Raw genomic sequence first — 16419 nt, forward strand, 5'->3', positions numbered from 1 at the left:
ATTTAAGCAAGTAGGATAGCATGTCTGGTAGGTAGTTTTCGGGGCTTGAGTTTTACAAATAATATTTCTAGCTCCTTCAAGGACTACACTGTTTTTGCAATTGACGTGGATTGTGCGCTCTCTTCCAAGCTTCTCATCCTAACGTAAAATCCGTGAATTCGTGGGTCAAAATTCCCTGACAACTTCTTCAGTGTGTCTGGGCCTGTTTGGTGGGGGAACTTATTCCCGAGCAACTTATTCCCGCGCACAGAGGCAGCCCCTGCGGCTCCGGCTGACAGCACAGGACAAGGGCTGCGGCTCACCCCTTTCACCCCAACCCGATTCCTTTGTTTTTGAAGAAGAATGTATTTATTTACGATAGACACACAGAGAAAGAGAGAGAGCGAGGCAGAGACACAGGCAGAGGCAGAGGCAGGCTCCACGCAGGGAGCCCCACGCGGACTCCACCCCTGGGCTCCAGGGTCAGGCCCAGGCTGAAGGCGCGTCAACCGCTGGGCCGCCCGGGCCGCCCCCAATTTCTTAAAAGCTGCGCGGGCAGACAGTCACCAGGCCCTCTCCAGCTGTGCTCGGTGCCACGCAGGCGGCTTCTTGACTGGCTCGAAGCATCTAAGCAAAAGTTTGCGGGGGGGGGGGGGGGTCCCTGGGGCCACGTTAAGATGCAACCGGCGCGCAGTTCACATCACTTTGAAAATAGCTTTGAAAAAAAAATCGCTTTGAAACTGCCGAACTGGGATCCTGGGCCTCACTCCGCAGGCCTCGGAGCGGGCGTCAGAGCCAGGTTTTGCAGTCCTCTCGCCTCAGCTGCGGCCCCGCGACCACAATTCCAGGTGCCCGCCAGGACCCTTCGAGCCCCGACAGCCCGGAAGCGCCTGACCACGCCTACCCACTGCGCCTGCGCGAGGCGCCCCCTCCGGCGAGCGGGGAGACTGGCGCTGGGCGGGCCGAGAGGCTCGTCGCGCCTGCGCGAAGGCCCCGGGGAGCAGCGTCGTTACTTTCCAAACGACTGGCGGGAACCGTTGGAGGCCGTGCGGTCGCCGTCTGGTCTGCCGGGCAGCAGCGCGCTCCCTCGTCCCTAGGCCTGGCCGTGGCGCCGCAGCTCTCCCGCGAGCAGAGGCGGAAATCGTGGCCCAGTTCTTCTGTGAGTCCCCCTCCCGCAGGCCAGAGGGCGGGGACAGCTGAGGCCAGCGGCCCTGGAGGCCCGGCCGGCCCGGAGGCGGGGGCCGGGGGTGGGGGGCGGCTCTGCTCCAGCGCCCGCCTGGCTGGAGAATCTAATCTAGGCGCCTTGCTCCTGGGGGAGCGGGAAGCCCAGGTGCTGCCCGGCCTGCCTCGCGCCGCGCCCCTGCACCAGCAGCCTTGCGGGAAACTGCGGATCCCACAGGCCGCCCAGCCCGGCCGCCCGGCACCACCCCGAGCGGTGGAGCCCAGTGCACTTTGAACAGCCCATCCACCAAGCTTTGATTCCGGTACTGAGGGCGATGGGCTAGATTTAGGACCAGGCCATGCTTGTACCCTCTGATAGACTCTGGCAGGAGAAGAGGAGGGAAAAGTGAGGGAGAGGCTTGCTCTGGAGCATCCGACCGGTTAATCAATCAATTGCTAATCCAGACGCAAAAGCCTATTTCCACACCCTGTGATCACGTAACCTGAATTGGGGCTTGCATTACCCTGAGCTTGTAGTTCTACTTGGACGCTAGGTTAATGCAGTTTGGCATTTTTATTTCCGCATAAACGCAGGTATCGTGTTCTTTTGATTTAGAAGCAACATTTTTAAGGATTTTCAGTGGCACTTTTCCCCTACTCTGCTTTCAGCAAGACACGCACAAACGCACGTTTAGGCTTTTTCAGTTTGATGCCATGAATGAAACCGCAGCCACATCTAAATAGGCTTTATTTTCCAGAGTTACAAAGTGGAAATAACTTTAACATTCCTTTTGTTTTCAGCATTTGGCATCAACAGCATTTTATATCAGCGTGGCATATATCCATCTGAAACCTCTACCAGAGGGCAGAAATATGGACTCACCTTGCTTATAACAACAGATCCTGAGCTCATAAAATAATTCAATCATGTAGTGGACAAGTGAAAGGTATTTAATTGTTGAAAACCAATTTGAGTTTTGCAGGTCTTCTTGGACCCGTACTTTCTGGCATCTTGGTGTTCATTTTTCAGCTCTATACAAAGAGGTGTAGAACACTGCAATCTCAAATATAGTGATTCTCCATCGGAAGGAAGCAAATAATAAAGTGAAAGAAAGTCCACTCTTCCCTACCACATTTTGAGTGGGTTAAATATGTTGATGTTAGGAATCTGATCTGGCTTCACAAAACAATCTCTATCAACTCCTTTTGAAGTGATTTTTGCAGTTCGTGTAGCCAGGTGGAACAAGTTGGAATTTTACATAACTATGATGATGTTTATTATTGGAGAGAAATCCACTACATATTTTTAATATGATATATTTTCTATAGCTGCCTAGAGTTTAAAACCGTCATTTAAGATAAATGAAAATGAAATTGGATCCAGCCTGGGAACTAAACTTAAAAAAATACTACTAATAGAATACCCAATAAAGTTTTTTAATGTCTTACTGTCTTCATTTGTCTTTGTTAAAATCCTGCCTGTCCGTTAGCCATTTCTAACTGAACACCCCTTGTTTTTTCTTAGCTCAAGAAATTACTGAATACTTGTTGAATGGATACTTGTTCTCCATCTATTCTGTCTCTTTTTTCCCCCATGTTTTTCTCTACTTAGGATTCTCACTTCTAATTTTTCTGTGTTATAGGATGTTTCTCCCTGGCTCCTCATTTCACCTTCCAAAACTAGTTCCAAAAAAAAAAATTACAGTAATTTTTTTATACCTGAGTCATATATATATATATATATATATATATATATATATATATATATTTTTTGTTTGTTTGTTTGTTTCAAGAGGCTTTATTTTTAAAATTCTATTAATTGTGTTTTTATCGTCTTCAGGGCTAAATCACCCAGGGCGATACTCAGATTACTTAGCCTGAAACATAGAAGTAACTAAGAATCTATGTCACCTTAATTTGATGAAGAAGCAAGCCCTGCCTAAGTTACTGGTTTTTAGGTTGTCTCCTTTAAGACTACACTTAGGACATTTCACCTCAGTTGTATGTAGACCTTCCTATTTAATTTGTCCCTTTTATTTTAGTTAGAATGGAGGAATTGCTCTTCTTAGAGGCAAATTGTTCAATCTCTTTGAATCCCCATCCCTCTAGCCTTCTTAAGGAATCTACCCTAGTTCTTCTCTGGTATTTCTGATTTCTTTGTTTTGAGATATTTTCATTGGTTTCATTTGTCTTCAGTTTTAAAAGAAAAAAATTTCCACCCACCCCAGATCTTTAAGTGACTACCCAATCTCTTCCTTTTCCGAGCAAAATTGAGACAAGGTTGGTTTTTGTCAAGGGGTCAGCAAACTGATGGCCCATATCCAGCAAGTGGCCTATTTTTGTACTACCTGCAAACTGAGTGTTTTCAGATTTTTAAAGGCTAGTTTTTAAAAAACTATGCAAGAGACCTAGGTGGCCCACAAGTCCTAAATATTACAAGATTGTTTTTGTGTCTTAAAAAAAAACAAAACTGTGTATTCTTGAGTATATTATCCCAAGTTCCAAGATTAATTCAGGGCTCATTATGAGGCCCCCTTATTATAATCTCTAAGATGACTTCTGACACATACATAACTTTACTAACAATCTTTGTGTAGTTGACTCATAAACATACATCCAACCCAAGTCTTCTCTTTGCTCATATAGTAAGTGGCTCCCTTGATATCCACATGTGGCTAACCTAGTGATACTTGAAAACTAAATTTAAGGGGGTCCTGGCTGGCTCAGTCAGTAGAGCATGCAACTCTTGATCTTGGGTTGTAAGTTCCAGCCCCACATTGGGTGTGGAGATTACTTAGAAATAAAACCTTAGGGCAGCCCGGGTGGCTCAGCAGTTTAGCACTGCCTTCAGCCCAGGGCATGATCCTGGAGACCTGGGATCGAGTCCCACATCAGGCTCCCTGCATGGAGCCTGCTTCTCCCTCTGCCTGTATCTCTTCCTCTCTCTCTATCATGAATAAATAAATAAAATCTATGAAATCTCTTGACTCTACCTATACTGATCCATCTCTACCAATTTATCCTTCTATAAGCCTTCAGTACCTCTTGCTTGAATTACTAATCAATTAGCATCCCTAGATCCTCTCTTTACTTCCACTCTACTTTCCACACATCACAGCCTAAAGGATAGTTCTGAAATATAAGTTTAATCACATCACACCGTACTTCAGACACAGTAATGACTTCCCTGATTCTTGAAGTATAAGTTCTTTAATTTACCCCATGTGACCTTGCGTGGTCTGGCCCCTATGTATCTTGCACAAACCGACCTTGTTCATTCTCCCTTTCTTAACTGTATTTGTATTACCCTTTCAATCCTCTGGTCAGATACTTTTCGCTTTTCAGTATTTTAGACCTGTACCCTTTTCTGTAATCTTTTGCATATTTAATGGTATTTAAGTGTAGAACTGAAGTCAAGTGAGAATTCCCTGAGTCAAGTTTTCCTATATTCTCTCATTGGATCACATACTGCACCTTCTTAACATTTATTACAATTAAAAATTTGCATTTATTGCTGCAGTGATTAGATTAATGCTCATCTTCTGGAATTTACCTTGGATTAGAGTATACTGCATGTTCACTACTCTGTGCTTAGCATTCAGTACTAACTACATCTGGTACGGATACTGAGAATTGGACAACGGGAGCTAGGTTATTGTGAGGCAAGTTTTCTGTACAGGTTGGAGGAGTTCCAAAATACCAGTGGTAGGAATTTGCTAAGGGCAGAAAGTGAGACCTGGGAAGAGTTACTTTGTAATGCAGTGAACCAAAAAAGATGCCTTGTTCTGTATTGCAGATTGGTTATACAAGTGTTCAGTTCAGAAACTGGTGGTATTCATCTCAAATATTGAAAGCAGTGAAGTCCTTGAAAGGTGGAAGTTTGATATTGAGTGCGACAAGACTGCAAAAGATGACAGGTAAGTATGAATTAAACTGCTTCCACTTTCATAGATTTTTTTTCCAAAACTTGTTTTCTTGACTCAATGAGTTCTAACTATATTGAACTAGTTTCGTATAAGGTAGTTTGTTTCTAACTATGTTAGATCTCCCGTGGAGAAGAATAAGACTCACAAACTGTGCTCACAAAAGAGTCGTGCCTATTATGGACTTGTATAGTGTACTTTTAACATAACTGCCCTTAGTCTAAAATCCATAAATTTCACCCTTTAGTATTTATGGTGCTATATGTAAGCTACACATGATGTATTAGGTGGGCCATTTAATGGATTGTGTCAAGGTACTTTTAACCATGAAGTATTATCCTAGATTTTCTCCTAGCTTGATATGCAGCTCTACTGTATTTCATTTAACGCTATAAACTTCCTAAGACACTCTGAACTGAAGTTCTTAGATCCTCTGGATGGGAAATGCCCCCTCATTATATGCTAATTCTTAGCATTGTCCCAGGCATGCTTACCTGTAAACTCAGAACTCTCTCTCATAATGAAATGTAGTTTGTTCCTGAAGCCTTTGGTCTGTTTTAGAAAATGTTTATTTTATTTTTTTAGTAAATTTATTTTTTATTGGTTTTCAATTTACCAACATACAGAATAACACCCAGTGCTCATGCCGTCAAGTGCCCCCCTCAGTGCCCACCACCCAGTCACCCCCACACCCGCCCTCCTCCCCTGCCACCACCCCTAGTTCGTTTCCCAGAGTTAGGAGTATGTATGTTCCGTCTCCCTTTCTGATATTTCCCACACATTTCTTCTCCCTTCCCTTATATTCCCTTTCACTATTATTTATATTCCCCAAATGAATGAGAACATACAATGTTTGTCCTTCTCCGACTGACTTACTGCACTCAGCATAATACCCTGCAGTTCCATCCACGTTAAGCAAATGGTGGGTATTTGTCATTTCTAATGGCTGAGTAATGTTCCATTGTATACATAAACCACATCTTCTTTATCCATTCATCTTTCGATGGACACCGAGGCTCCTTCCACAGTTTGGCTATTGTGGACATTGCTTCCAGAAACATCCGGGTGCAGGTGGGTGCAGGTGTCCCGGCGTTTCATTGCTTCTGCATCTCTGAAGTAAATCCCCAGAGGTGCAATTGCTGGGTCATAGGGCAGGTCTATTTTTAACTCTTTGAGGAACCTCCACACAGTTTTCCAGAGTGGCTGCACCAGTTCACATTCCCACCAACAGTGTAAGAGGGTTCCCTTTTCTCCGCATCCTCTCCAACACTTGTGGTTTCCTGCCTTGTTAATTTTCCTAACTCTCATGGTGTAAGGTGGTATCTCATTGTGGTTTTGGTTTGTATTTCCCTGATGGCAAGTGATGCAGAGCATTTTCTCATGTGGGTGTTGGCCATGTCTATGTCTTCCTCTGTGAGATTTCCCTTCATGTCTTTTGCCCATTTCATGATTGGATTGTATGTTTCTTTGGTGTTGAGTTTAAGAAGTTCTTTATAGATCTTGGATGCTAACCCTTTTTATCTGATACGTCATTTGCAAATATCTTCTCCCATTCTGTAAGTTGTCTTGTAGTTTTGTTGACTGAATCCTTTGCTGTGCAAAAGCTTCTTATCTTGATGAAGTCCCAATAGTTCATTTTTGCTTTTGTTTCTTTTGCCTTCATGGATGTATCTTGCAAGAAGTTATTGTGGCCGAGTTCAAAAAGGGTGTTGCCTGTGTTCTACTCTAGGATTTTGATGGAATCTTGTCTCACATTTAGATCTTTCATCCATTTTGAGTTTATCTTTGTGTGTGGTGAAAGAGAGTGGTCTAGTTTCATTCCTCTGCATGTGGATGTCCAATTTTCCCAGCACCATTTATTAAAGAGACTTTCTTCCAATGGATAATCTTTCCTCCTTTATCGAATATTAGTTGACCATAAAGTTCAGGGTCCATTTCTGGGTTCTCTATTCTGTTCCATTGATCTATGTGTCTGTTTTTGTGCTGGTACCACACTGTCTTGATGACCACAGCTTTGTAGCATAACCTGAAATCTGGCATTGTGATGCCCCCAGATATGGTTTTCTTTTTTAAAATTCCCCTGGCTATTTGGGGTCTTTTCTGATTCCACACAAATCTTAAAATAATTTGTTCTCTCTGAAGAAAGTCCATGGTATTTTGATAGGGATGCATTAAACATGTACATTGCTCTGGGTAACATTGACATTTTCACAATCTTAATTCTGCCAATCCATGAGCATGGAATATTTTTCCATCTCTTTGTGTCTTCCTCAATTTCTTTCACAAGTGTTCTATAGTTTTTAGGGTATAGTTCCTTTACCTCTTTGGTTAGGTTTCTTCCTAGGTATCTTATGCTTTTGGGTGCAATTGTAAATGGGATGGACTCTTTAATTTCTCTTTCTTCAGTCTCATTGTTAGTGTATAGAAATGCCATTGATTTCTGGGCATTGATTTTGTATCCTGCCACACTGCCAAATTGCTATATGAGTTCTAGCAATCTTGGGGTGGAGGCTTTTGGGTTTTCTATGTAGAGTATCATGTCATCGGCGAAGAGGGAGAGTTTGACTTCTTCTTTGTCAATTTGAATGCCTTTAATGCCTTTTTTTTGTCTGATTGCTGAGGCTAGGACTTCCAGTACTATGTTGAATAGCAGTGGTGAGAGTGGACATCCCTGTCTTGTTCCTGATCTTAGGGGAAAGGCTCCCAGTGCTTCCCCATGGAGAATGATATTTGCTGTGGGCTTTAGGTAGATGGCTTTTAAGATGTTGAAGAATGTTCCCTCTATCCCTACACTCTGAAGAGTTTTGATCAGGAATGGATGCTGTATTTTGTCAAATCCTTTCTCTGCATCTAATGGGAGGATCCTATGGTTCTTGGTTTTTCTCTTGCTGATATGATGGATCACATTGTTTGTTTTATGAGTATTGAACCAGCCTTCTGTCCCGGGGATAAATCGTACATGGTCATGGTGAATAATTTTCTTAATGTGTTGTTGGAACCTATTGGCTAGTATCTTCTTGAGAATTTTTGCATCCATATTCATCAGGGATATTGGTCTGTAATTCTCCTTTTGGTGGGGTCTTTGTCTGGTTTTGGAATTAAGGTGATGCTGGCCTCATAGAAAGAATTTGGAAGTACTCCATCTCTTTCTATCTTTCCAAACAGCTTTAGTAGAATAGGTATGGTTTCTTCTTTAAACGTTTGATAGAATTCCCCTGGGAAGCCATCTGGCCCTGGACTTTTGTGTCTTGAGGGGTTTTTGATGACTGCTTCAATTTCCTCCCTGGTTATTGGCCTGTTTAGGTTTTCTATTTCTTCCTGTTCCAGTTTTGGTAGTTTGTGGCTTTCCAGGAATGTGTCCATTTCTTCTAGATTGCCTAATTTATTGGCCTATAGCTGTTCGTAATATGTTTTTAAAATCGTTTGTATTTCCTTGGTGTTGGTAGTGATCTCTCCTTTCTCATTCATGACTTTCTTAATTTGAGTCTTCTCTATCTTCTTTTTAATAAGGTTGGCTAACGGTTTATCTATCTTATTAATTCTTTCATAGAACCAACTCCTGTTTATGTTGATCTGTTCCACAGTTCTTTTGGTCTTGATTTCGTTGAGTTCTGCTCGAATCTTTCTTAACTCTCTTCTTCTACTGGGTGTAGGATCTATTTGCTGTTTCTTCTCTAGCTCCTTTATGTGTAAGGTTAGCTTTTATATTTGAGATCTTTCCAGTTTTTGAGTGGATGCTTGTATTGCGATGTATTTGCCCCTTAGGACTGCTTTTGCTGCATCCCAATGATTTTGAATGGTTGTACCTTCATTCTCATTAGTTGCCATGAATCTTTTTAATTCTTCCTTAATTTCCTGGTTGACCCTTTCATCTTTTAGCAAGATGATCCTTAACCTCCACGTGTTTGAAGGCCTTCCAAACTTCTTGTTGTGATTTAGTTCTAATATCAAGGCATTATGGTCTGAGAATATGCAGGGGACGATCCCAATATTTTGGTATCGGTTCAAGCCCCATTTGTGACCCAGGATGTGGTCTATTCTGGAGAAAGTTCCATGTGCACTTGAGAAGAATGTGTATTCAGTTGAGTTTGGATGTAAAGTTCTGTAGATACCTGAAGTCCATCTGGTCCAGTGTATCATTTAAAGCTCTTGTTTCTTTGGAGATTTTGTGCTTAGAAGACCTATCCAGTGCAGAAAGCCTTAAATCGAAGTCACCAAGTAGAAGTGTATTATTATCTAAATATGTCTTAATTTTGGTTATTAATTGATTGATATATTTGTCAGCTCCCACATTCAGGGCATATATATTGAGGATTGTTAAGTCCTCTTGTTGGATAGATACTTTAAGTATGATATAGTGTCCCTCTTCATCTCTTACTACAGTCTTTGGGGTAAAGTTCAGTTTATCTGATATAAGGATGGCTACCACTACTTTCTTTTGAGGACCATTTGAATGGTAAATGGTTCTCCAACCTTTTGTTTTCAGGCTGTAAGTGTCCTTCTGTCTAAGATGAGTCTCTTGTAGACAGAAAATAGATGGGTCCTGCTTTTTTATCCAGTCTGAAACCCTGCACCTTTTGATGGGGTCATTAAGCCCGTTCACATTCAGAGTTACTATTGACAGGTAGGAGTTTAGTGTCATCATGATATCTATTCAGTCCTTTTTTTGTGGATTGTTCCACTGAACTTCTTCTTAAAGGGAAATTTTAAGAGTCCCCCTTAAAATTTCTTGCAGAGCTGGTTTGGAGGTCACATATTCTTTCAGTTCCTGCCTGTCTTGGAAGGTCTTTATCTCTCCTTTTATTCTGAATGAGAGCCTTGCTGGATAAAGTATTCTTGGTTGCATGTTCTTCTCATTTAGGACCCTGAATATATCCTGCCAGCCCTTTCTAGCCTACCAGGTCTCTGTGGAGAGGTCTGCTGTAACCCTAATACTCCTCCCCATAAAATTCAGGGAATTCTTGTCTCTTGCTGCTTTAAGGATCTTCTCTTTATCTTTGGAATTTGCAAGCTTCACTACTAAATGTCGAGGTGTTGAGCAGTTTTTATTGATTTTAGGGGGGGAACACTCTATCTCCTGGATCAGAAGGCCTGTTTCCCTTCTCAGATTAGGAAAGTTTTCAGCTAGGATTTGTTAAAATACATATTCTGGACCTCCGGCCCTTTCGGCGCACTTGGGAAACCCAATTAAATGTAGGTTTTTCTTCCTCAGTCTGTCGTTTATTTCTCTTAATCTATCTTCATGGTCTTTTAATTGTTTGTCTCTTTTTCCCTCAGTTTCTCTCTTTGCCATCAACTTGTCTTCTATGTCTCCCTCTCATTCTTCTGCCTCATGAACCCTCGTTGTGTGGACTTCTAGTTTGGATTGCACCTCATTCAATTGATTTTTAATTTCTGCCTGATTATATCTAAATATTGCAGTCATGAAGTCTCTTGAGTCCTTTATGCTTTTTTCTAGCCCCCAGTAGGTTTATAATAGTGCTTCTGAATTTCCTTTCTGACATTGAATTGTAATCCAGATTTTGTAACTCTGTGGGACAGAGGACTGTTTCTGATTCTTTCTTTTGAGTTGAGGATTTCTTTCTAGTCATTTTGCTCAGTGCAGAGTGGCCAAAAACAAGTTGTATTGGGAAAAGGAGAAAGAGGAGAGAAAGAAGGAAAGAAAAGAGAAAAAGAAATAAGAAAAAAGGAAGTAAAAAAGAAGAAACAGAGATAGAAAAATAAAGAAAGGAAAAAGAAGGGCAGGGTAAGCAAACAGAAATCAAAAAGCAAAAAAAAAAAAACAAAAACAAAAACAAAACACAGGGGAGTATCTTCTGTTTCTGTACTTTAATTCCCTTGACATCCCCTGGAATTTGTCCGTCTAGTTGGTGTTCTGGGGGACGGGCCTGTTGTGCTGATTTTCAGGTGTTAGCACTTGGGGGAGCTGCTCTGCCCCCTGCCTGGTGCAGGGCTCAGTGGGGATTGTTTACCCCTTGAGGCTCCAGAGGGAACAACTGCAGTGGTGGCGGCCAGCTCTGGAGCCCTGGAGTCAGCTCCCGCAGTAACTACAGAGCTCTCCATCTGTAGGGGCCTGGATGCTCCAGGGGCATGGCCGCTATCTGCTCAGTTCGGGGCAGGAGCGTCCTTCCCGTCCTGGGCCCTCCTGGCCTCTGCCTGTCCTTGGGGGAGGCCGGATCCTGGGATGTTTCCCTGGCGCCCTGTGCTCCCGGGCCTGCGCTGTTGGATTTGCGCTCCACCGCATAGCCACCTCTCCGCAGAGCTGCCGTCTGAGCCCCTCTGAGCTGCTCCTGGGTCCAGCGGTGCCACGCTGCAGCCCTTTAGGGAGCTCAGCGCACTCTCCCCTGGGCACAGTTGCTCTGTTAGTGTCTCAGGGAGCCTGAGGGCATCCCCACTTTTCTGCGGTCCTGCTCCAACTCCCTGCGAGGCCTTTCCGCCCAGGAAGATTGGTGAAGCTCCTGCTTCTCGGGGCCTGGGGTCTCCTGTCCTGGGGACACTCACCCCGGCCTTAGCCCGGCTCCTAGTGGGGCCCCTCCCCCTCGGATGCCTTTTGTTTCTTTTTTTTTTTATGATAGGCACACAGTGAGAGAGAGAGAGGCAGAGACACAGGCAGAGGGAGAAGCAGGCTCCATGCACTGGGAGCCCGACGTGGGATTCGATCCCAGATCTCCAGGATCGCGCCCTGAGCCAAAGGCAGGCGCTAAACCGCTGCGCCACCCAGGGATCCCGCCTTTTGTTTCTTTAGTTCTTTTTGCCCCATCTTCCTACCTTGATTGAAGCATGAACCTTCTCACTGTAGCATTTCAGCTATTCTCTCTTTAAATCTCAGGCCGAATTCATAGATTTTCAGGATGATTTGAAGATTATCTAAGTAATTGGTGGGGACAGGTGATTTGGGGTCCCTCCTCTTCCGCCATCTTGCCCCTCCCCTAGAAAATGTTTAATTATAAATACACCTTGATATAACATCTTCTTTGAAGCACTACAGAATTAGACATTTAGGTATTCCTAAAAATACCAAAATGATTATGCCAATTAAAGATCTTAGATACTAATTGTTATCTTTATTTTACAATATGCTGAATGTTTCTTGACTTGAAGCACTCTGCAGGTTTTCTGGTCATCTGTTATTTAATGACCTGATACTAAGATCAGCCTTAATAACTGGAATAATAAATGAAATTATAATTGTTTTTTTAAAAACTCGTTTGGAATGCATTACTTAATTTGAGTTTTGAAGCATTTAATCAAACAAATAATCTTACCAGTGTTTTAAATAACTTGTTAAAACTTAAAATGAATCAAATCATTTAGTTTCTTTGGTAGCACACCCAGAGAAATGTCTCAGAAGGCCATCCAGGATGAGATCCTCTCCATAATCCGACAGATCACAGTTACCGTGACGTTTCTGCCCTTGTTGGAAGTCTCTTGTAAGTATTATATGACTTCACGTTGGTTCAGATTTCTTGTGGAAAGACTAAGGTATTACTTTAAGAATTAACCGTTTTGTTGAATTTTTTCTTAATTATCCATGTCATGGTATATAAGTGAGAAAAACGTCATGAATCTAAGGCAATGCTGGTTGTGTTTTTTTTTTTTAATTTTTTTTTTATTTATGATAGTCACAGAGAGAAGGAGAGAGAGGCAGAGACAAAGGCAGAGGGAGAAGCAAGCTCCATGCACCGGGAGCCTGATGTGGGATTCGATCCCGGGTCCAGGATCGCGCCCTGGGCCAAAGGCAGGCGCCAAACCGCTGCACCACCCAGGGATCCCCTGGTTGTGTTTTATTTACAAGTGCTGAATAGGGAAAGAATGAAAGTTTTCTACAGTACTCCTGAATATTTAGATTTAATTTCTTCCATTACTTTTATTTTATACACATTTCCTTGTATATAATTAAGACTTAGGTATAACTGTGTCTTTCTTTTCTAGCTTAGTTACTCCTTCATTAATCAGATATACCCTAAATGCCTACTGTATGCCTAACACGGTTCTGGGCATTGGGATACAGCAGTCACAGAACCAAGATGTTCTTTTTCTCTGGCTTAGATTCATGCTGTCTCGTGATTAATTATATACTTTCTGCAAATATCTTTAGTGGCTCTTTGAAGAAAAAAAAATCAAGTTTTTCATTAAGTAAAAGGGAGTACAGTATTTTCTGTACTAAAATTTCCATTGAAGAAAAGCAATTAGCTAATATAACTGATTAGAGATCAAGCTAAACTAGCTTTTCTGACATGATAGCTGGCTCACATGTGAGGGAGACAGGAAGGATAGTTGTACCTTTCAAAAAATAATTGTACTTTAATGATCTTATCCAATTTAGGTTCATTTGACCTACTGATTTATACAGACAAGGATTTGGTTGTACTTGAAAAATGGGAAGAGTCAGGACCACAGTTTGTTACCAATTCTGAGGAAGTCCGTCTTCGTTCATTTAGTACTACTATCCACAAAGTAAATAGCATGGTGGCCTATAAAATTCCCACCAGTGACTGAGGATGAGATAAGGACAGTGATGTACTTGTAGTTCTCAGATGCGGTTTTCCTGAAACCAAGTCAACTATAGTTGATAAATTTTGTATCACTGGTTAATTTTTAGACTGGGAAAACTTAACATTCTACATCTATTGAACTGTGCATAATTGTCCAATTTTTTCTACCTGTATAACTTTATACAGGGTTGACATAAATTATTGCACATTGTTCAAAAGGGAACTAGCAGATCACATCAGCATTGTTGTCAATTCCTTGAAAGTGGTAACTGTAGATGGATAACTTTTGCCATAAAACTAAATGCCTTCTTAAATCAGACCTTTTGGTCAAGGACTTTGACTCTGGAATATAGGTAGGAAGATATTAAATGTAAAATACAGCAACAGAAGTCTGAATATTGAGAGTGTTTGTTTAGATTCTGAAATTATCTAACGATAACTTGCAAGTAATGAAACATTGCTCATAATAGGTCTCTGCCATTTATTTTATTTGTCTATTTTCCATATTGAAAACATTTCCAATGATTTGATTTTAATTTGTTGTAGAACTCGAACCTACAAAGCTACGTATATTGCCACTGTTTAAATTCCTGTGATACAGAACTCTTAATTTTTTTTATGTTTTCTAAAATCAAGCTTTAAATGATGATGAAATAAAGTTAAATATGTATGTTTAAAATTTGTCTTAAAATATGTTTATATTGGTGTGGTATTAACACATACAATAGAATGGATTCAGTATAGCAAATAATATCTTGTGCTTACTGAGGCCTAAGGATACAAACTTGAATAAATCTGGAGGTACTTTCAATTTAATGAACAAGCTTTGATTATATCTCTTTAATCTTATAACCTTAGACTTAAAATAAGCATCATTCTCTGTAAAAAATAATAGATGTCATTGGAATTAATTCATTTTAGCATGTAGTGTACTGGAGAACTTTTCTATCCTCTTAGCCTTATTGCCAGCCTAGTTTTCCTTATTTTTTAAGGGTCAGTTTAAGGCAAACTTCTGACGTCTTTTCTCATCTCTATTCTAAATGTTACCTTGTTTTGTAATTAAGTGCTTAGTATCAGACACCGTTCTAAGCTTTTTATATGATTTAACTCATTAACCTTCACTATAAAGTAAAAACACATGGCCTGTATCACTCATTCAGAAATTACAAAGTGAGCACCTGTTAAAGTGCCAAGTATTAGGATGAATGAAACAAAGTCCTGGTCTTTCTAAAGCGTGAGATATGGAGAGGAAAATAGATGGCAATCTTCCAGGCAGTTACTACACAGGTTTATCTCATTATGTATTTGTCTTTGTTTTTTCACCTGAGTAATCTAATCTCTTTGATCCAGTTGCCTGCTTGTTAAGAATAAAGGGCAATTCTCTCATTGCAAGACAAATAAGTGCCAGTAATTGATGACAGGTATCGTGAATGCTATTGTGAAAGCCCATTGCCTTGAGAATTGTTGAAGCTATCTAATTGAGGTCCACCCACATGTGTCCTTTTCCTGAATAAGAAAAGTAGTTCTAGGGATCCCTGGGTGGCGCAGCGGTTTAGCGCCTGCCTTTGGCCCAGGGCGCGATCCTGGAGACCCGGGATCGAATCCCACGTCGGGCTCCCGGTGCATGGAGCCTGCTTCTCCCTCTGCCTTTGTCTCTGCCTCTCTCTCTCTCTGTGTGTGACTATCATAAATAAATAAAAAAAATAAAGTAGTTCTGCAGAAATGAAAATGATGTTGAATTAAGGTATGGTCAAGAGTCTGGTTTTCCAAACATGAGGTATGTTACAAAGTGAACACTAGTAAGATTAAAACATTTAAATACTGGGCTGTTTGTAACCTCTAAACATGAAACATTAGGTTGAGAAGGAAAACAGAACTGGAAGTTCAGTAAAAATATGAAGAGTTAACAATTCTGGTCCTACTTTTGGGACAAAAGTTTGAAATTCTTTTTAGAAAGCAGTAACTGCTTTAGGAAACACTAAATGACTCTGCTAAATAACCAGAAATAATGTGGTCATTCCCTGAAAAATGTTCACCAGTAGCAACTTTCTTAATAGGTCACGGATAATACTTTAATTTCTGTCAGTTGTTTTTATTCATCAAATTAAACTGTCCTAATATTGCCACTTATACTTTGTGGCTTATAACACTACTGACTCCTACTAGTACATCTATTAGAGTTGAGTGGGAGCCAAGCTACAAGCTTTATTGGCAAAGCTCAATCGGAAAAGCTTTGGCCTATGGCTCCAACTAAACTTGTCCTGCCCTCTTTTCCTATACCTTGAAGTCCACCTTAAGAGGAAGATATTTATTTATTTATTTTTTTAAGAGGAAGATATTTAAACCAACAGATGCAAGAATTGCGAATGACCTATGAACAGTGGGTATTATGTGTAATTGATGAATCACTAAATTATACTCCTGAAACCAATATTACACTATATGTTAACTAAAATTTAAATAAATGTTTGGAAGAAAAAAAGAGCCCTACATGACTTCCACACCATGTTATACAGAGAAACCAAGATTCTAAGAGAGCCTGATGGGCCTGCCCTGGACTCTTGACTCAGTTTTGCTTACCATAGGTGGAGGAATGGAAACATGTTCCGACTGGGCCTATCAGGGTCTGAAATAGAGCCCCAGAAGGGACTGAACCACACGTCTCCAGGATTCTTCTCCCAGTGTCATCAATTGGAGAGAGGAGTCAAGCCTCCATGGGAATTCACACAGAGGTGTGTAATAGTCTCATGTATTAATTGGCTTTTACACAAACAACCATAGAATAACAATTTTTTCCCTGTAAGTCTGTGGGTTATCTGGAGTGCTTGTCTTCTTCTCCTGCAAATCTGCAGGGCACGTGT

General features: G+C 41.2%; 1 protein-coding gene across 17 annotated transcripts in view; it reads left to right on the top strand.

Annotated features, from left to right (window-relative positions):
* Window positions 1-901: 901 nt before the first annotated feature.
* Window positions 902-16419, top strand: part of LOC119864445 (rho GTPase-activating protein 20-like) — a 136605-nt gene continuing 121087 nt past the window's right edge. For 6 of the 17 annotated variants that reach the window (XR_005373976.1, XM_038564780.1, XM_038564781.1 and 3 more), the window contains exons 1-5: window positions 908-1138; window positions 1942-2087; window positions 4937-5057; window positions 12378-12493; window positions 16144-16290. Coding sequence is in view for 11 of the 17 variants with exons in the window: in XM_038564780.1 (XP_038420708.1) it covers window positions 16273-16290 (18 nt within the window). In the remaining 6 variants the exon portion in view is untranslated. Of the gene's footprint in view, window positions 1139-1270; window positions 1464-1941; window positions 2088-4936; window positions 5058-12377; window positions 12494-12892; window positions 14980-15264; window positions 15303-16143; window positions 16291-16419 lie in introns of those variants that run through there. The other 11 variants (XM_038564787.1, XM_038564784.1, XR_005373977.1 and 8 more) reach the window with 10 other exon arrangements.

The sequence above is a fragment of the Canis lupus genome, chromosome 19 (assembly GCF_011100685.1).
Source record: "Canis lupus familiaris isolate Mischka breed German Shepherd chromosome 19, alternate assembly UU_Cfam_GSD_1.0, whole genome shotgun sequence".
Taxonomy (NCBI): domain Eukaryota; kingdom Metazoa; phylum Chordata; class Mammalia; order Carnivora; family Canidae; genus Canis; species Canis lupus.